This window comes from Oryzias latipes, chromosome 3 (genome assembly GCF_002234675.1).
Source record: "Oryzias latipes chromosome 3, ASM223467v1".
In the NCBI taxonomy this organism is placed as follows: Eukaryota; Metazoa; Chordata; class Actinopteri; order Beloniformes; family Adrianichthyidae; genus Oryzias; species Oryzias latipes.
This window is the reverse complement of record NC_019861.2, coordinates 5,783,214-5,800,198: the sequence shown is the minus strand read 5'-3', so window position 1 is coordinate 5,800,198 and position 16,985 is coordinate 5,783,214. Positions and strand designations below refer to the sequence as shown.

At 41.6% G+C, this 16,985-nt stretch overlaps 1 protein-coding gene and 1 long non-coding RNA gene across 5 annotated transcripts in view; one reads left to right on the top strand and one right to left on the bottom strand.

Annotated features, from left to right (window-relative positions):
* herc1 (HECT and RLD domain containing E3 ubiquitin protein ligase family member 1) overlaps window positions 1–5,190 on the top strand; it is a 98,783-nt gene extending 93,593 nt beyond the window's left edge. For 3 of the 4 annotated variants that reach the window (XM_011487291.3, XM_011487287.3, XM_011487297.3), the window contains exons 77-79: window positions 260–412; window positions 2,551–2,856; window positions 4,127–4,312. In XM_011487291.3, coding sequence (XP_011485593.1) covers window positions 260–412; window positions 2,551–2,856; window positions 4,127–4,312 — 645 coding nt within the window. Of the gene's footprint in view, window positions 1–259; window positions 413–2,550; window positions 2,857–4,126 lie in introns of all 4 variants that reach the window. The other variant, XM_011487283.3, reaches the window with a different exon arrangement.
* Window positions 5,191–8,601: 3,411 nt separating this feature from the next.
* Window positions 8,602–11,020, bottom strand: LOC110014492. Its single transcript, XR_002289534.2, has 3 exons — window positions 9,953–11,020; window positions 9,244–9,285; window positions 8,602–8,732 (listed from the first exon to the last, which is right to left on the bottom strand). It is a non-coding gene; the product is annotated as an uncharacterized LOC110014492 (long non-coding RNA).
* Between the last annotated feature and the right edge of the window lie 5,965 nt (window positions 11,021–16,985).

Here is a 16,985-nt window from a genome sequence, read left to right as displayed (position 1 = left end):
GAGTTAATGTGTTTATTTATGACTGACAGTAACAACTGAATTATTTACAAGTGTTTGTGGATGTATTTTCCAGTCCGTGTCACGTCTAATTATCCTAAATGTGGTATATCTGTGTTAAGATGTATATTTTTCTGTTATTCGTCTTCTTTCATTTTGTTTTTGTTTTGGTTGCTTGAAATAAGCCACGTCCACATCCATCAGTTAGAGCTGGACTCGGGTCTCTCCAAACTTTGAAGGGATGTTCTGGTTTGTGCTGCAGATGATTCCTCTGGATTCGTTTATCGGGCAGAGTGCGGACGGAAAGATGGTACCAATAATTCCAGGAGGAAACAGCATCCCTCTGACCTTCTCCAACAGGAAGGAATACGTGGAAAGAGCCATTGGGTATCGGCTGCATGAGATCGACCGACAGGTACGCTTAGCGGCTCAGAAGACTTCAACCAAAAATACTTCTTTGTCATTTAGGCACTGCACTTCATTTTGACATCACCAGTAATGTAGCTTCAGTCACATTTTAGTCATGTTGACTGTTAGAGTTAAATAAACTACAGTAGAGTTTCAGGACAAAATAAAGAGTAAATATTTTTATTTTAAAGAGTAAATATTTTTATTTAAGCTTGCATAAAGCTTTGAAAATATGACTTGTAATATAAATGTAATTAATCTGTTCTCTGTGAACAGATTAATTACATTTATTTTACATGTCATATTTTCAAAATGTAATATTTTATTAACTTGACTGCTTTTTTTATAAAACAGTCGACTCCCTTCAAAAATAACTGTCATATATATGAGAATCATGTAGGTGCAATGTATAGAATTGATCTAGATTATTTTCAGATACTCAAACTCTTGAAAAACATTTAAAGAAACGTTTGTCATCAGGTAGAACTCCCTGTTCCATTACAACAAAAATCTTTTTTGTTTAACTTGTATATTAAGAACATTTCAACAAAAATTAGATACAATTTTTTAAAAAGTTCAATGTATATTTTGAATTCTACATTTTAAAATGTGTATTTCCAAAGGCTAGCAGTCATTTCAAGCTTGTGTGTTTTTTTTGGACACGGTTGTTCCACAGGGTGAAAACAAGTGTCCTGTGTGAGGTTTGTCCACGTCTCAATTTGTCTTTTTTGGAGAAGACTTTTTTTTTGCTTTTATCCCGGAAACGCAACATTTAGAAAAATTTAGAGGCATCTTTCTCTTTAGCTAGTATTTATTTAACAACCGTTAGTTACTTTTGTGAAAGCTTTTATCTCCGAGTGGTATTTTTTTCCAATTCTCATCAGCAAATGTAACCCTGAGACGTGATCACTACGAAGTTCACTAAGACAAATGAGAGTCATCAACATGCAGTCAACCAGATCAGCTGCAAACAGACAGACACGTTTGTTGTCTCTGTTGTACGTTCTCATTCCACAGGATCATTGTTGACTCATTGGAGCGCCTTGTCTCAGGCTTAAGCCTGTGAGACGGCCTTCACAGTTCAGGACGGGTTCTGAAGGTTCATAGGCCCGTCTCTGTGCTGTAATGTCTGCCGACAGCGTTGCTCAGGGGGTCTGCAGCAGAGGTCGGTCAGGTTGGGTTTCCCCACTCTTGCTGTTGGAGCTGACGTGACTTTTGTTTGTTTTTGGAAAGTCTGACCTGCTGACAGGCTGCTGTAGTGCTGTTGGCCCCCTGGACCCTTCAGATGCTCCGTTCATTAGAAATCTTGGGGTAAACCTTGACAGGCATTTTAAATTTGACAAACAGGTCAGTCTTGTAGTCCAGTCTAGTTTTTATCACTTAAGGCTAATCAGCAAAGTCAAGGCATATCTACCTCCTCACGCTTTGCAACAAGTGATTCATGCCTTGATCTTCTCTAGACTAGACTACTGTAACTCTCTGTACAGTGGTATGGATCAGTCTCTGCTCCGCCGTCTCCAGCTGGTTCAAAATTCAGCGGCCCGCCTGTTAACGGGGACCAGACGGTGTGAGCATATAACCCCGGTATTACGCTCACTTCACTGGCTGCCTGTGTCTTTTAGAATTTCTTTTAAGATTCTACTTTTGGTTTTTAAATGTCTGAATGGTCTGGCACCTCTGTATCTTTCTGAGCTTTTGCATGTTTATCGTCCATGTCGAGTCCTAAGGTCTGAAGATCAAATACTTTTAGTGGTTCCCAGGACTCGGCTTGTGACTCGGGGAGACAGAGCCTTTTCAGTTGCAGGTCCTAAACTCTGGAATGCTCTCCCCTATTCTGTGAGGTCTGCCAGAACTGTCAGTAATTTTAAGACTCTTTTGAAAACACATCTTTTTACTCAGGCTTTTAACTCCAGTGAGCATATCTAGTGGGACTTGTTCATTTTATTAATTTAATTCTTTTATTGTTTTTATTGTTTTATTGCTTTTATTGTTCAATTGATTTTATTGTTTTATTGTGATTGTTTCTTTATTGCATCATATTGTTTGTGATTTTATTGGATTTTATGTTAAGCACTTTGGTTGCCTTGGCTTTTATAAGTGCTATACAAATAATAAATTGATTGATTGATTTTGTTGTTGTGCCAGGTGGCGGCGGTGCGGGAGGGCATGTCGTGGATCGTGCCGGTGCCGCTGCTGTCCCTGCTCACGGCCCGGCAGCTGGAGCAGATGGTGTGCGGGATGCCGGAGATCTGCTGCGACGTGCTGAAGAAGGTGGTCCGCTACAGGGAGGTGGACGAGCAGCACACCCTTGTGCACTGGTTCTGGCAGACGCTGGAGGAGTTCTCCAACGAGGAGCGGGTGCTTTTCATGCGCTTCGTCTCCGGCCGATCCAGACTTCCAGCCAACACGGCTGACATTTCCCAGAGGTTCCAGATCATGAAGGTGGACAGGGTGAGTGACTGCATGTGCTGGGTAAATGTCAGAGGCAGGCTGGGTGAGCACAGGCGTGATCAAACAAATCCTCCCTAAACAACCGCAACACCAAAGAGCTGAGAAACATGAAAATGTCTTAAATTCTGGAGGATCGTCAAAGCAATAGAGTCTCATCTTTAACCAAAAGGAGGAAGTCTATCAAAACGGAGTGTAAATCCATTTTTCATCAGCTAGCTAAACAGCTAACTTGCTCATGAGAAATGGAAAAATCCAAATGTAAGAATATGAAATATGTGGTGTCAAAGAATAAAGATAGAAATCCCTGTGAAGCAAACAGCTTGATTTATGAATAAGAAAAATTTAAAACTTTCTTTATTACCGTAATTTCCGGACTATTGAGCGCACCTGATTATAAGCCGCGACACCACAACTCCTGCTGCTTCATCACCGCAGTGATCAGAAATCCCACACCGTCACAGGTCCATTCCAAACAGTGACGCCGTAGTAACACGGCAGCAATATGGTATTAACAGCACTAACAGGGCTGGTTAAAAAAAAAAAAAAAACATACGGGTAAAAGCCACTGAGAGCAGCAGTGACTTCTAAGCCCCCTGTGCTCTGAAACCATGGAAGTCTTCCTCCTCAGTGTCGGATTGGAATAGCGTCAGATATGCTTCACCACACTCTCTCTTTCTCTCCTTCGTTGTAGCTGTCAGTGTCACTCTGAGGTAAATTCACTCCTGAGAGTGCGCTGTCACCAAACCCGTTGGTGATGGTGGATTTTTTAACAACTGCTTTTAACTTGAAAGCTGCGTCATTTGCATTTCTTCTCGCATTTTCCATGATGAGGGTCTGCTCGTGCTATTCATTCACAAAGCAGGATTTTACATTAAACTTGCGTCTTCCTCACACATATACCGTATTCCCCCTGTCTCACTCTTTCCTTTCACTCTTTCCCCCTAGTGGCGGTTAGAAAAAAATGCATTGAAAAAAAACAAGAAAGAAAATGCACAAATTAGCCACATCATTGAATAAACCGCAGGGTTGAAAGCGTGTGGCAAAAGTAGCAGCTTATAATCCGGAAATTACAGTACATTTTTGCCTTATGTTCATTGCAGGTACTTTTATTTTGAAAAGCTTGTTTATTTCCCAGCTTCTCCACAGAAATGAAGAAACTTTTAGCCTGTTAAGGATTGTTTGGTGTAGTCTGTGAGCATGAATGAGGGAAGCTTCTGCATGCGTCTGCGCAGACGTGCAGCCTCATGCGTCTGCCGTCTGTGTGTTTCAGCCGTTCGACAGCCTGCCCACATCGCAGACCTGCTTCTTCCAGCTGCGCCTCCCTCCTTACTCCAGCCAGGCTGTCATGGCTGAGCGGCTGCGCTACGCCATCAACAACTGTCGCTCCATTGACATGGACAACTACATGCTGTCGCGCAACGTAGACAACGCCGATGGATCCGACATGGACTACTGATGAGGCGCTTTCGTGCAGCGCTCCCTGGAACAGACGGGACACTTTATGTGCATTTTATGTCTCGCACAAGTCTTCATTTCTCTGTGGTTTTGCAGTTTTTACCGCCGTGAAAATCCACATGAGGAGTGTTTAGTTTATTTTTACTTCCTTACTCCACATCCCATTTTTGGGTTTCTGCATGGAGGTCTGCTTATTTGTTTGCTGATGTGTACAGCAGATGGTCATACGGCGTGACAGAACGCTGTACGTTGTGTAATGCTTTGTTAGGATTTGTTAGCATTTTATCAATATTTATTCTTTTCATTGCGGCTGGTGAGTTTCCAAAGCAACAACATTAAATGCTGTATCAGTGAGGTGTGGTCGTTTGAGAGAAAACTGCTTTTTTACTTTTAATCTGACGCAGCTGCAGAAAACAAAAACACTGCTCACTGTTCTGAACATGATGTCTGACATGGACTAAGACCTGGAGGGATTCTGTTGTGGTTCTGACCCAAACAGTGCAGGAGAGGTGCACAGAACCTCTCCTGGTTTGAAAACAGCAGTTGTCACCAATTGGAGCAGCTTTTATTTGACTCTGTAAAGAGGATAAAAACGAGAAAAAGACCCTTCCTAACTGCATGCGGTTAACTGTGTGTGCAGAGTCTTTACTTGCAGTGCATAGCCAGACCCCCCACCCCCCACTGTGCACCAGACTTGAACATCTGAGGCGTTCCGGTTCTTCCATCAAACACGTTTACTCCTGCAGGTCTACCCAAATTGACTCTTGAAGACTCGCAGAAACAAAAAAACCGCATGTACAGGATTGAAATGCTTGAAATACACCAAACCAGTGACCTTTGACCTCATTCCAAGCAGCTAAAATAAACCTTAAATGACCATTTTGACTGATTTTTGCTTCACCTACGGCAATGTAAAAAAAGAAAATGGAAATGCTTAAATTGACATGTAAAAAAATCACAACAGCTGCTTAAAAACACAAACACACCCCAAATATACGCACTAACAGCTGTCATTAACAAAGATTTGTGAGCCAGAGTGCAAATACGCTATATTACCAAAAGGATTGACTCACCTGCCTTGACTCTCATGTGAACGGAAGTGCCCTCCCGTTCTAAACCCATAGAGTTCAGTTTGACGTCGGTCCACCTTTTGCATCTTCATCTCTGCAGGGAAGACTGTCGACAAGGTTGAGGAGTGTTTCTAGGAGTTTTTGACCGTTCTCCCACAGGTGCATTGGTGAGGTCACACAGAAGGCCTGGCTCACTTGAATTTATTCACCTGTGGGCAGTCGGGTGATTAGGACTCCTGATTCCGATCATTTGGATGGGTGAGCCAATACTAATATAGTGTACAATTGAGTTGGTGTTGGTGGGACTTCTCAACATTGAAGTTGGTGAGAAATTGCTTCTAGATTCCAGTGGTATTTAGGAATTTCAACATTCAATTTCAGGGTCTGAACGTTGGGCTGATTTTTAAATTCAAGCATGAACTCTGACAACAAATGAAAACGGCAGGAGTTGAATCTGAATACAAAACGTTTTACACAAATCTGTTGCTGACATTTAAAATCCAAAATAACCATCTGAGATCAGCTGACTATTGAAATTTGGATCCTGTTCAATTATCAGAACCTTGATTATAAACATTTCTTGCTTTAACAAATCTCTTTTTTTCTGTATCCTTTTGAGACAAACTCAGATGTGACTTGCCTCTATCTATTAAATTCAATTGAGTTTTATTTATATAGCACAAAATGAAAACACAGTCTTCACACCAAGAAATGTACAAAAACATAGAATCAGTTATAAAATAAAAAATAGTTGATTGTTAAACTAAACTAAACAGACTAAGCTAAATTGGGCATCTCTGCCCTTAGACCCTCCTTCTCAGTAAGGAAAAACTTCTAAAAGAAAAAAAAAAGGAAGAAAGACGAAACCTCAGGGATGTCCACATGAAGGAGGGATCCTCTCCCAGGACGGACAGACGATGTACCACAACTCTTAGAGAAGAGGGACCTTATCTAACTCTACAACTACATGTTTGAATAATGTAGCAGATGGGCTTCAACCAGATGGAACTGGAGGAAGGCTGGGCGCGAGACGAGCCAGAGACGAGGTCCACGGCCAAGAACAGGAGCAGAGACGAGCTAACTGCAATCTGGAATGTCTCCCGCTCCCCCCGGAGGGGAGTGGGAAAGAGGGACAACACATCAATAGGTTTTAAACACATCTGGACCGGATTTTTTAATGAGCGTCCTGTGAAGATGTGTCGGGACCCTAAAGCTGCAAAAATCAGCTGACATTCATAAAACTTTCCAAAAAGGGCTCAAATATTTCTACAACGATGAATTCTGCCCAAAATCCTATAAATTCAAATGTCTGTAAATCTGGTGTGATGGTCAGAGCTCTAAAAAAAGCCAACACTGTGGCAACAAACTGCTCCTTGAATCAAAGCCTCCAAAGGAAGAAGATGGAAAGAGTAAGAGCAGGTTCACTTAAATCTATCCTTCCATCAGTTCACTGCTCAGATTTATCTATCTAATAACGGTCAAAAAAGGATTATAGATAAATATGAAGTGGGTGTTGGTTCGAATCCCGGCTGGGTTCTGTGTAACCGGTCGCTTTTTGCGTTGTGCTGGTTGATTATTTGGCGTGACACAGTGTCACCTCCTGGAGAGAAGCCACCCTTTATTTCTGGTAACAGACAAACAGAAAACAATACACTGTTGTATGATCCTGCCCACTCCAGCTCCTCTCTAACAGGAGATGGTACAGAAGCAGGGCAACAGTCGCCTTTGGAATATATAGGGGGGTTTAAGAGAAGAAGAAGGAAGGGGGGGCTATGACTGGGAGTGTAATGCAGCAGTTTGTTGGAGATCCCTCAGGTATGTAACACTTGAACAGACTTTGTGCCATTATAAAGTCAGATCAAAGTTATCTCGGTTACACCTGTGTGTGTGGAGCTTGTTCTCCTGGTTCATGTGAGGGTTTTCTTCTTGAATGGGAGAACTTGCACAGCTGGTGGCTAACTAAATACTTTTTTCCCCACTGTATGTCCTTTAACCATGTTTTTATCTATATTCTGATATGACGTGTTAATGGAGCAATCAATGGACAACCATGAAATTTCCCTCAAGATCCAAAAACCATCGATGGATGTTGATGTTGGACAGAACAAGTTAAAATCAATCAAAGTTGTATCATGTTTTAAGAAATTCGTAAGGGGGGCCTTTAAGAACAAGAAGAATTGAGATGGGGAATGTCTTGGATGGGGAATGTTTGCATTATTTTTACCAAAAGGTTTTACCAAAAGGTCTCAACTTTGCCCTCAAACCCAAAGAAATACCTGTATGGGGATTTGGTTATGCTTTTAAGAACCACCATTTACCTGTGGCTTAAGCAGAATAGCTTCGTTTGAAAGTCTCTGCAGCCCTTTCCAATGCCAAACCGCCTCAATCTTAACTAACCAATCAGGAAAAGAAAAAAGAAATGAAACCATCACCGTATTCCCGGCTGACAAAGGTAGATGCACTATTGTCCTGAACTCCGCGGACAATAATCAAAAAATGGTCTCACTCCTGAATCCTGAAAGAAAAGTGATCTTGACTGTCACTGGACACGTAGGAAGCATCACTATTCAGCAGCATCTCCACCACACAGGCTTCTATAGCTGTCAGAGGAAGGCTGGAGGGGGGTGGTACTCTGGTCAGTACAGGCTGTCTAATCTGGACTACATTTGGTGTCTTTTGGACCTGAGCTTCATCACCACTTGGATGAGGGGAACTTCAAAACTTTCAAGAAAAAATACTTCAAGTCTAGATACCATAACTGAACATCCAGGTGAAGCCTGAACCTTCATCAATATTAAAAGTAGTTAGAAGAACAAACCCAAACAATACCTAATATCTGGAGTTCAGTATCTCGTGATATGGTTGAGTTTGGTTTTTATATTTTTCCTCAAAAATGCAGATTCTCAGTATTTGATTAGAAAATTGATTTCTTTTTTTCCTTAAGTCCCAAACTCTCAGGTTTATGAGAGAACGGGACCAATGAAACAAATGGAAGTATTGACGCGAATGCAGGGATGACGGTGTGTTTAAATAACCGTTTCAGTGGATAAAAGCCACACCAAGATGCACTAAAGCGAAATGGCACACAAGCTGATGAAGAGACAAAAACACGTTTCCTGGATCAGTCACAAACACCCCACACACACACACACACACACACAAACACACACATGCACCCATGTAGAAACCTGTGGAAGCACAACAAGCCACACTCTTCATGTCAGATCATGGTTTTTATTCAGAGCTCTGCCGCTTGCTGTGGTTTGTTCAGCTCAGCTCTTTATGAAAATCCTCTTCCACAAGCACACAGGCAGAGGAAGGCGTACAGAGCGGCGAGTCTCCTGGCGAGGCCTGTGAACACAAATAAATGCATCACAAATCCAAAACCACATGGCAGGATCAGCCTAAAGTCATAGAATGATCTTATTCTAGAAATGGTCCAAAACCGTTTTTAAGTCCATAAATCTGCAAAAGAAACTAAATGTGACCCCCACCTTTTTATTCCTCTTTAATAAAACACACAATAAGAGCATTTTTGATCGTTTCAGAGCTTCTTGGCAGTAAATCTCTCCCTGTTGAACTAAAAGCAACAGCTTTTCTTTTAAATATGAAAGAGTCCCATTTGTGAAGAAGGACGTGTGAAATGGAAGATTTAGGATTTCATCATGCCGCTTGTCTGCTCTACACCAAAAACCTTTCCTCTACCACTGCGACATGTGGCAGGACACTCTGTGAATCTCATGCGCCATTGAAGAGCCTGGATGACAGATTCAGAGAGGCCCTGTCTGACTGTCAAAGTTACATTTAGGTGAAAAATAAAGAAAAGAATGTTTTCAGATACTTTCTGTCCTGTTGAACCTACCTGACTGGTTTCCATTACTGGTCGGTGCAGAAGTTATCAACTCTAAAAAGCAAAGACAGAAGTTTTTGACCACTACAGTTTTAGATCATGGAGTTGCACAATTCAGGATGTAACATCACCCAACAAATCAATGTTCCACGACAGATGATTGGATAACTGAGATTTAGTTGAATCCACTGCCTGGCTTTGTGGTGGGATTTATAAACTCTAAGGAGGGAGGGATGGTGGGGTGTAGAAAATGGGTCTAAAATCTAATCGATAGAGATCCTCAGCTGGTTAAAGCCAATCACATGGAAAGCTGTCTGATTCAAAACCCTGGACTTGATCAGGTTTAAAAATATTTAAAACGGTGTGAAAAAAAACCCGAATTGACTTGAAATCAGCAAAAGTCTGAACAAAGAAGGTTTGGAGACAGGTTGTCCTTTTTATCACTCCAGTTAACTTAAACATAATGACTGTGCTAACGGAACAGAAAACTGTTGGAAACAAAAAAAACAGTTACTGACTTCTTGAATGATCAGATTGTTTCAGCATACATCCGTTGTTGGGAAATGTTAAAGATTTATTCTCCCCAACAATCAGATTTCTTCCTGCACTGATTCAGATTTATCTTATTGTGGTTGTTTTACTTTTGAGGATGTACAAAAAGACAAAAGACGTCTACAACACGGTTAGAGAGATAGTTGTAGTAGAATTCCTCTGCACCCACCGCGCATCTGGTCCAGCTCCACGCTGAAGTCAGAGAACTCGTGGCGTTTGCTGACAGAGCAGACGTGAGTGCCAAAGTCCACCGCCTGAACCTGCAGGATGGACAGCCGGATGCTGGCGGGCCGGTAGCTGATGGAGTATCCGGCGCTGCAGTTCTGGAAGGCTTTGTGTTTGATGTAGTGACACAGCAGCCTGCTGCTGGGACTCCTCCACTGGACGGAGAGCTCTGACACCGAAGCCCCGTCTTCATAGTTATAGGAACAGGGCAAAGAGACGCTCTGGCCGGGCCGACAAAGCACCCTCACCGCTCCACCTGCAGACAAATGCTGAAGATGAAGAAGCCTTGGAGAAAAGCTACTATAAATATTGGTGCATGTGTTAAGCTTCAATTTTCCATTTACTGTAAATATTCATTATGCAAGAAATGCCAATCCTATAGAAGCATATTGACTTTAAAAACAAAACACACTGGTGTTTTTCGTTCTAATTCTTTGTTGGAAAAATGTTTATAAGTTATCTCATATTTGCTTTTATGAATTACCTAGCTATGTAGGTGATATAATCATGTTTGCAGAAGTGTTTGTGTCACAGGGAGGTGAAGGTGAAACTCTTGGGAGGAAACTGTTGTCATAGCGTCTTCCTAAGATCAGCATGTTATCTGCTTCCAGACGGGAATAAAAGGACGCTCTGTGTCAGTTATCCGTGAAAAGGCTTTGCAGGGCCAGAGATGATGTGGGAAGACTGTGAAAGGACGGACATGTTGCAATTAATGTTTTCTGATAGCGCTGCAGCTGTTTTTTTTATCTGTTTCCCCTCCTTAGAGCTCAGCGCATGTGTAAATTAAGGAAAACCCAACAAACTTAATAAAAGAGGAGGCGACAGGAATATGCGCCAGAGCGGAGAGAGATTGTTGCTGGGTATTAACTCTGTTGGTTCTCCTAAAAAGGTGCCTTGGTCTGTTGTCTTTCTTTCCTTTGTATTGTTATTCTGATGTTGGACGTTGTTTGAATCCAACATTTTTTTTAATAATTTTTGTTTTGAACTCCAAACAGGCTGGAGACTAACCTCATTTGCTCATTAAAAACCGTAAAATGAGCTGCAATTCTAAGTTGAAAAGCCACAAAGTGTCCGTGTCACAGACAGAGAAGTGAGAGAAAAACGTTGGGGAAGTACGCAGTATTGACCAGGATGAACTGTTTATTTATTTTGTTTGTGGGTCAAACCCAAAAAGAACATTGGGAACAAAGAAAAATACTTTTTTATTTCTTGGTCTATTGTTTTTTTTGTCTGGGGCGTTTTCTTGTACTTTATTGACGGTCCCTGTCTGCCTCTGCAGCTTCACAATCATCTAGGCAGGCATAAAAGCTCCGAACAGACAGATCCTGTTTATTTATCGATAAATTCCAGCTGTAACACATTTTCTGCTTCACCACAAACACTATGGAGCGGCGTGAATAAAGAAAAACAGGATTTATTCTCAAAATGACCATTCTGCCCCTCTGTTTGCTTATTCTCTCCTTTTCTTATTTTTGGCTTTCTTTACCTTCTTTTTGAGTTCTTTTGAATCTGTTCTGTTTTGACTTCCTTTACTTTTGGAAGTGAAGAAATAAATTTGCTTTCTCCTCGCCTTTTCCTTTTTTCACAGCTGCTCAGATCACTATGCTTCATCGTACCGCCTTTTTAAAAAACTTTTTGAAGAGTTTCTCTCTGCTTACTAACTTGCTGCTTGCTAATGTTGACGGAATGGTCCATTCCTGCAGAGGGACGGGGAAGTCCAAAACACTTTCACATGAGCACTCTTATGCCATTTCAGTGATTATGAGTTTTCAATTTATGACAGAATTATATAATAATGGAATTTTTTTTATCAGAGTTCATCCTGGGATTCCTGAAGTGATGGGGGTCCCAAACGATCGCCCACCTTTCCCTAATGTAAAGTCTTTCCCTGCCTTCCAACATAGTTTAAACCCTGTAGCCTTAAGATGGACCCCACCCCTGAAAACCAGGGGAAGTGGGACTGAAGCGGCTCAAAGGATCAAATCAAAATTCAAAGAGAAAATCTGCAAAAATCACAAAAGATTCGACATTGATGCTCTGGCTGCAAGACTCTCCCCCATAAAAGAAACCAGACTGGAGGTCTGGACTGGTCCTTGTGGATCCGAACCAGCAGATACTTTCCTGCTTGGTCACCACAGCTTTATATGAATCTCATCCGTGCTTTGATCCCTGATGGCTCAAACGTGTGTTTGCTGTTTCCTGGGACCATGAAGGAAAGGAAAGTCTGCATCATCTGTAACCTTCCAGATATTTATCAGAAAAACACAAAACATGTCCATCCACAGAAATGCTCTTGCAGATGACTAACTGGCTTCACAGCCCCTGATCAGCTCCTGATCAGCTCCTGATCAGCTCCTGATCAGCTCACAGCTCTGGCTGTGATTAGTTGCTAGTTAGATAGTTTGTCTCTGTATCTGATTGTTGTTTTTTGTCTTTTACTCTCTCTCTCTCTTTTTGGCTCAGCTGTTTCTGGATCAGACGGTTCAGCCACACTCCAAACCCAACAAAGACTTCACCCAAACAGAAACCTGATGTTTGAGGCCTTTGTGATGGCAAGAACCAGTTGACCAGTCCATCTCACTGGTCCAGACTGTGAGATGCAGCTGAGAGGCTGAAGCTGAGCGAAGGACACTTCAAATAGGAGTTAACTTACCTTCTCCAGTCAGGTGAGACAGAACCAGTCCAAAGTACAGTGCCAACATTTGGCTCTGCTCCACAGAACTCGTACACATTTGGAGACAGCTCCTGTCCTCGCCTCCCAAAACCTGCTGTAGGAGCATGAATGCCTGTGGCTGACCTGCTCTCACTTTTGTTTTCAAACCTGTGTCAGTTTACAAGCCTTGACTGAACAATTGACTGTATATGAGAACTGGACTGAATACCCCCCCCCCCCCCCCGCCCCCAGCGTTCCAAAGACTTCTATGGAGAAAATAAAAAGCTGTTACTCATTCTATGGTCAGAATAACCATCCTTGCTCTGATACGTTTTTGAACATGTTCTTGTTAATCCTCTTTTTTTCTCTTCTAAGTTATTCAAGTCGTGAACTGGCCAATCAGATGCCTCAATAACAGCACATGGTGCCCGCTGGCCCCCACCTCAAACATTTGAAATGTTTGATTGACAGATTCTCCTGAGCCCGCTTTCCGGTATGTAGTGTGAACTTTGAACATGCTCCTTCCTGATGGGCGACAGTAGTTGCCATAGATACATTGACCCAGACGGACTCGGACCAATCACTGCTTACTGTTGTCCTCTGGCTTCAACATGGCGACGTCTGCATGATGGAAAAATGGCGACTAAATTTGGCTTTCACTGGAGCCGGAAGGATAGCGTTTTCTATGGGTGACATCACACTCACTCTACCAGGGGTGTCCCAATCCAGGGCTTGAGGGCCGACTTCCTGCTAGTTTTCCAGAAACCTTGCTTCATCTGCTGTTGACTACCTGGTTGTGTTTAGCCAATAAGGAGAATAATAAAGAAAACTTGGCTGGCTCAGATAGTATAAAAACAGTATATTATTACAAAATGATTACAAAAATAATGGCAGGTTGGTTGGTAGGACACCTGCCCTTAAGGCCTGGTATTGGACACCCCTGTCTTATACAGTCACTGAACTGAATTCAGTTCACACCCGCTGTCATGTGTGTGTGAGCATAATGGTCTAAAGAGGAGCTCTTAGCTAAACAGACTGTTTCTCCATCTGTTGAAATCTGGGCTTCTGCTGGAGCAGAGACTCTGCTGCAAAGCTTTAAGATTGACTTTTCAAAGAAAACTAAAGAGTCACAAGGAAAGATTGAGTTAACAGGAGTCTAAATCAACTAAATGTAAACATCGAAAACTGTTCAAAACTAGATTTTTTGCCATGGTATGATTAGGTCTTTTGAAGCTTTGCACATTGGGAACAGTTGGGAAGGGAAAGTAATATCCAGACTCAAATTTGGCCATACAGGTCTCTACAAGCAGCTCTTCATAACAGGTATACACACAGGTGAGAAATGTGACTTTCAGGTGTCAATGAATCTATAGAACATGTGATATTGCGGTGTGGTAATAACAGTCAAAGGGCCATTTTCATAGAACCATTACAAATACTCAAGATAAACTGTGATTTACGAAGCTTATTGAGCAGTTGTGCTGCTTATGATTTTTGTTTAATTTTGAGAAAGACTAAGTTAGTAGGCCGAAATTAGGTGCAGGGATGAATAAGTAAAAGATAATGCCCGTCGCAGTGTCCATCATGAGAAATAAACGCATGCCATGAAGTGGAGGACGTTTTTTTCCTCTGTGTTCATTTCTGATCATTCACACTTCGAAGGCCATTGACCTGCTCATACATTTTTCGCTAGTAAAAGAAATTAATATTTTACCTCAACTCCAAAGGAAAGAGATATCTATGCTGATCGTAGTGATGGGTTACATAAAGCATCAGTTCAGAGAGAATAACATTAACATAAACATGCTGTTGTGTAATTAACTATAAACATAGTTTTAAGGTAATTAATGGCAGAACAAGTGAGATCAGAACAAGACTTATGTTTTCCTCCAAAAGTGTAAGCCAGCTGCTCAGGATGCCATCAGTTCTGTCAGTGTTTGCCTTTGGGAATACCGACTTCTATACCGTTGATGTAGGCATGGGCCCCCCATGTATAGGCGGTTCTCCCCCCTCTTCTTGCTGCTTGTGCCTGCTTCACAGGTCATCAGTGAAGCCGAGATGGCGATCCTTCAGGATGGGATTTTCTTTTTGCGGCTTTCTCCAGTTTTCCTCCAGAAAAGAGAATGATCCCTTCATAATTTTTTTGTTTTCCTGCAGTCTTCCTAAACGGTGTACGGTATCAATCATATCAAGCAGTTTCTATTTTCCTTTTGGGAAAATAGTTTGGCAAATTTTGATGGTTTCTTATTTCACATGTTTTCTGGGCACTGTTTCCGGTACTCTGTATAGTTTTAAAATGCCAGCGTCCTGAGTAGCGTTCAGACTCAGCGAGTCTTTCCTGCAGCCAGAGAAAAGTAGCTTCATATTTGTTTGTCTTTTTATCAATTACATTGATCTTTTTCTTTACAGATTTTATTTCTTCAAAAGCAAAGTCAAGCAATTCATTGAGCAAGTTTTTATTGATCAATTTCTCCATGGCATCAAAGTGGGTATTAATCAGGTTTGAAAGAACAACAATTATTTCGTTATCACAACCGCTGCTGCTTCTCCCCTCACCTTGAGCTGTTGTGAGCAGCACTGTTTGTAAGCTAGTTTCTTTACATGGGTCCCCTCAGATAAAATAGGCAGAGGTGGAAATTCTTCTTCTTTCGGGATGATCATGTCTTGTCATGTCTTTCCTGTTGTTTTTTCAAATTCTAAGTCCTCTTCTGCATCCCTCCCTTCTGGTGTCCCACAAGGCTCAGTTTGGGACCTTTATTGTTTCTTTTATATCTGCTGCCTTTGCAGCATATTTTAAGTTTTTTTTAACTGATATTTCTTATCATTTTTATGCTGATGATATTCAGCTTTATGTGTCTTTTAAACCCCAGGATGTTTTTAAAATACAGATTTTACGCAAGTGTCTGGATTCAGTCAAGAGTTAGATGAATGATAATTTTCTCCAACTAAATGAAGCCAAAAGTGAGGTCCTAGTCTGTGCTCCTGACAGTTGCCTCTCCCAGATTGTCCACTGGCTTCCCTTATCAAGTTGTTTGTCAGGAACCTTGGGGTGACTCTCCACCCGGTTTTATCCCTTGACTCTCATGTCGGGTCACTTGTTCACTCTTGTTTTTATCATCTTAAAAACATTGCAAAACTGAGTCCAATTGTGTCGCGTTCTGAGATGGAGAAGCTAATCCATGCTTTCATATCTTCTCGTCTTGATTACTGCAACTCCATTTTCACGTTTAAGGAAAAAAAATGTTTAGAACGGCTCCAGGTTGTCCAGAACGCTGCTGCAAGGCTTTTAACCAATTCATCCAAGTTTTCACACATCCCCCCGTTATTAATCCAGCTGCACTGGCTCCCCATCCACTGCAGACTGCATTTTAAAATCCTGGTTTCAACATAATGGCCAAGCACTGGCCTACATAAAATACCTTTTGCAGCCGTACACCCCCAGCAGGTCCCTGAGATCATGTGACCAGGGTCTGCTGGTTGTTAAGAGAACCCAGTTAAAGACTAAAGGTGACAAAGCCTTTGCAGCAGTGGCTCCATCCCTCTGGAGCCCCCTTCCTCTCAGCTTCAGATCTGCAGACTCAGTGTTTTCTTTTAAAAAGCAGCTAAAAACCTTTCTTTTTAAATGGCTTTTTCTTAATTATTTTTTATATTCTGCATTTTACTGTGTTTTATTGTGTTTTACCGAGAAGCACTTTATAATTTTTATCTTGAAAGGTCCCATACAAATAAATGTTATTTATTTATTTATGTATTTGTTCAGCATTAGCCTTCCATTTTCCATTTATAACAGCAAGAAATTTAAAGGGCCTATATCATTCAAAATCTTTCTTTTTTTTTAGCTTTTAAGTGTTTTATAATGTTCATTTCTCACAAAAAAAAACAATCCCAAGTGAGATTTTGATCCATTCACGCATTTCTAAGCATTCTTCTAAATACCTGCTCTCTGAGCACCAGACCCTCCCAATCAATGAAAACGAGTGGCTTCTCACATTGTGATGTCACAAAGAGAAGACCAGCCCATTCCAGGAAGAGTCTGCAATGCCAGCACCGCCCCCAGACTATCACACACACCCACTTTCTCTGTGGAGCTAGCGCTGATCGGATAAACCTTTTTCTCTTATATACACAATATGCATCTTTGAGCTTTTGAGCTTTTAATGACGTGACTGTCATAGAGCCCCCCCCCCCCCTCCCACTCACACATGCCCCTCTCCAAAAGTTCAGATATTGTTTGTTTTCATGGGTGAAATGCAGACACACTGCTGAGGGAGACTCTATGTTGATGTCAAAAAATGGGCGGCACCCATAATGAAAGGCAGTGCCT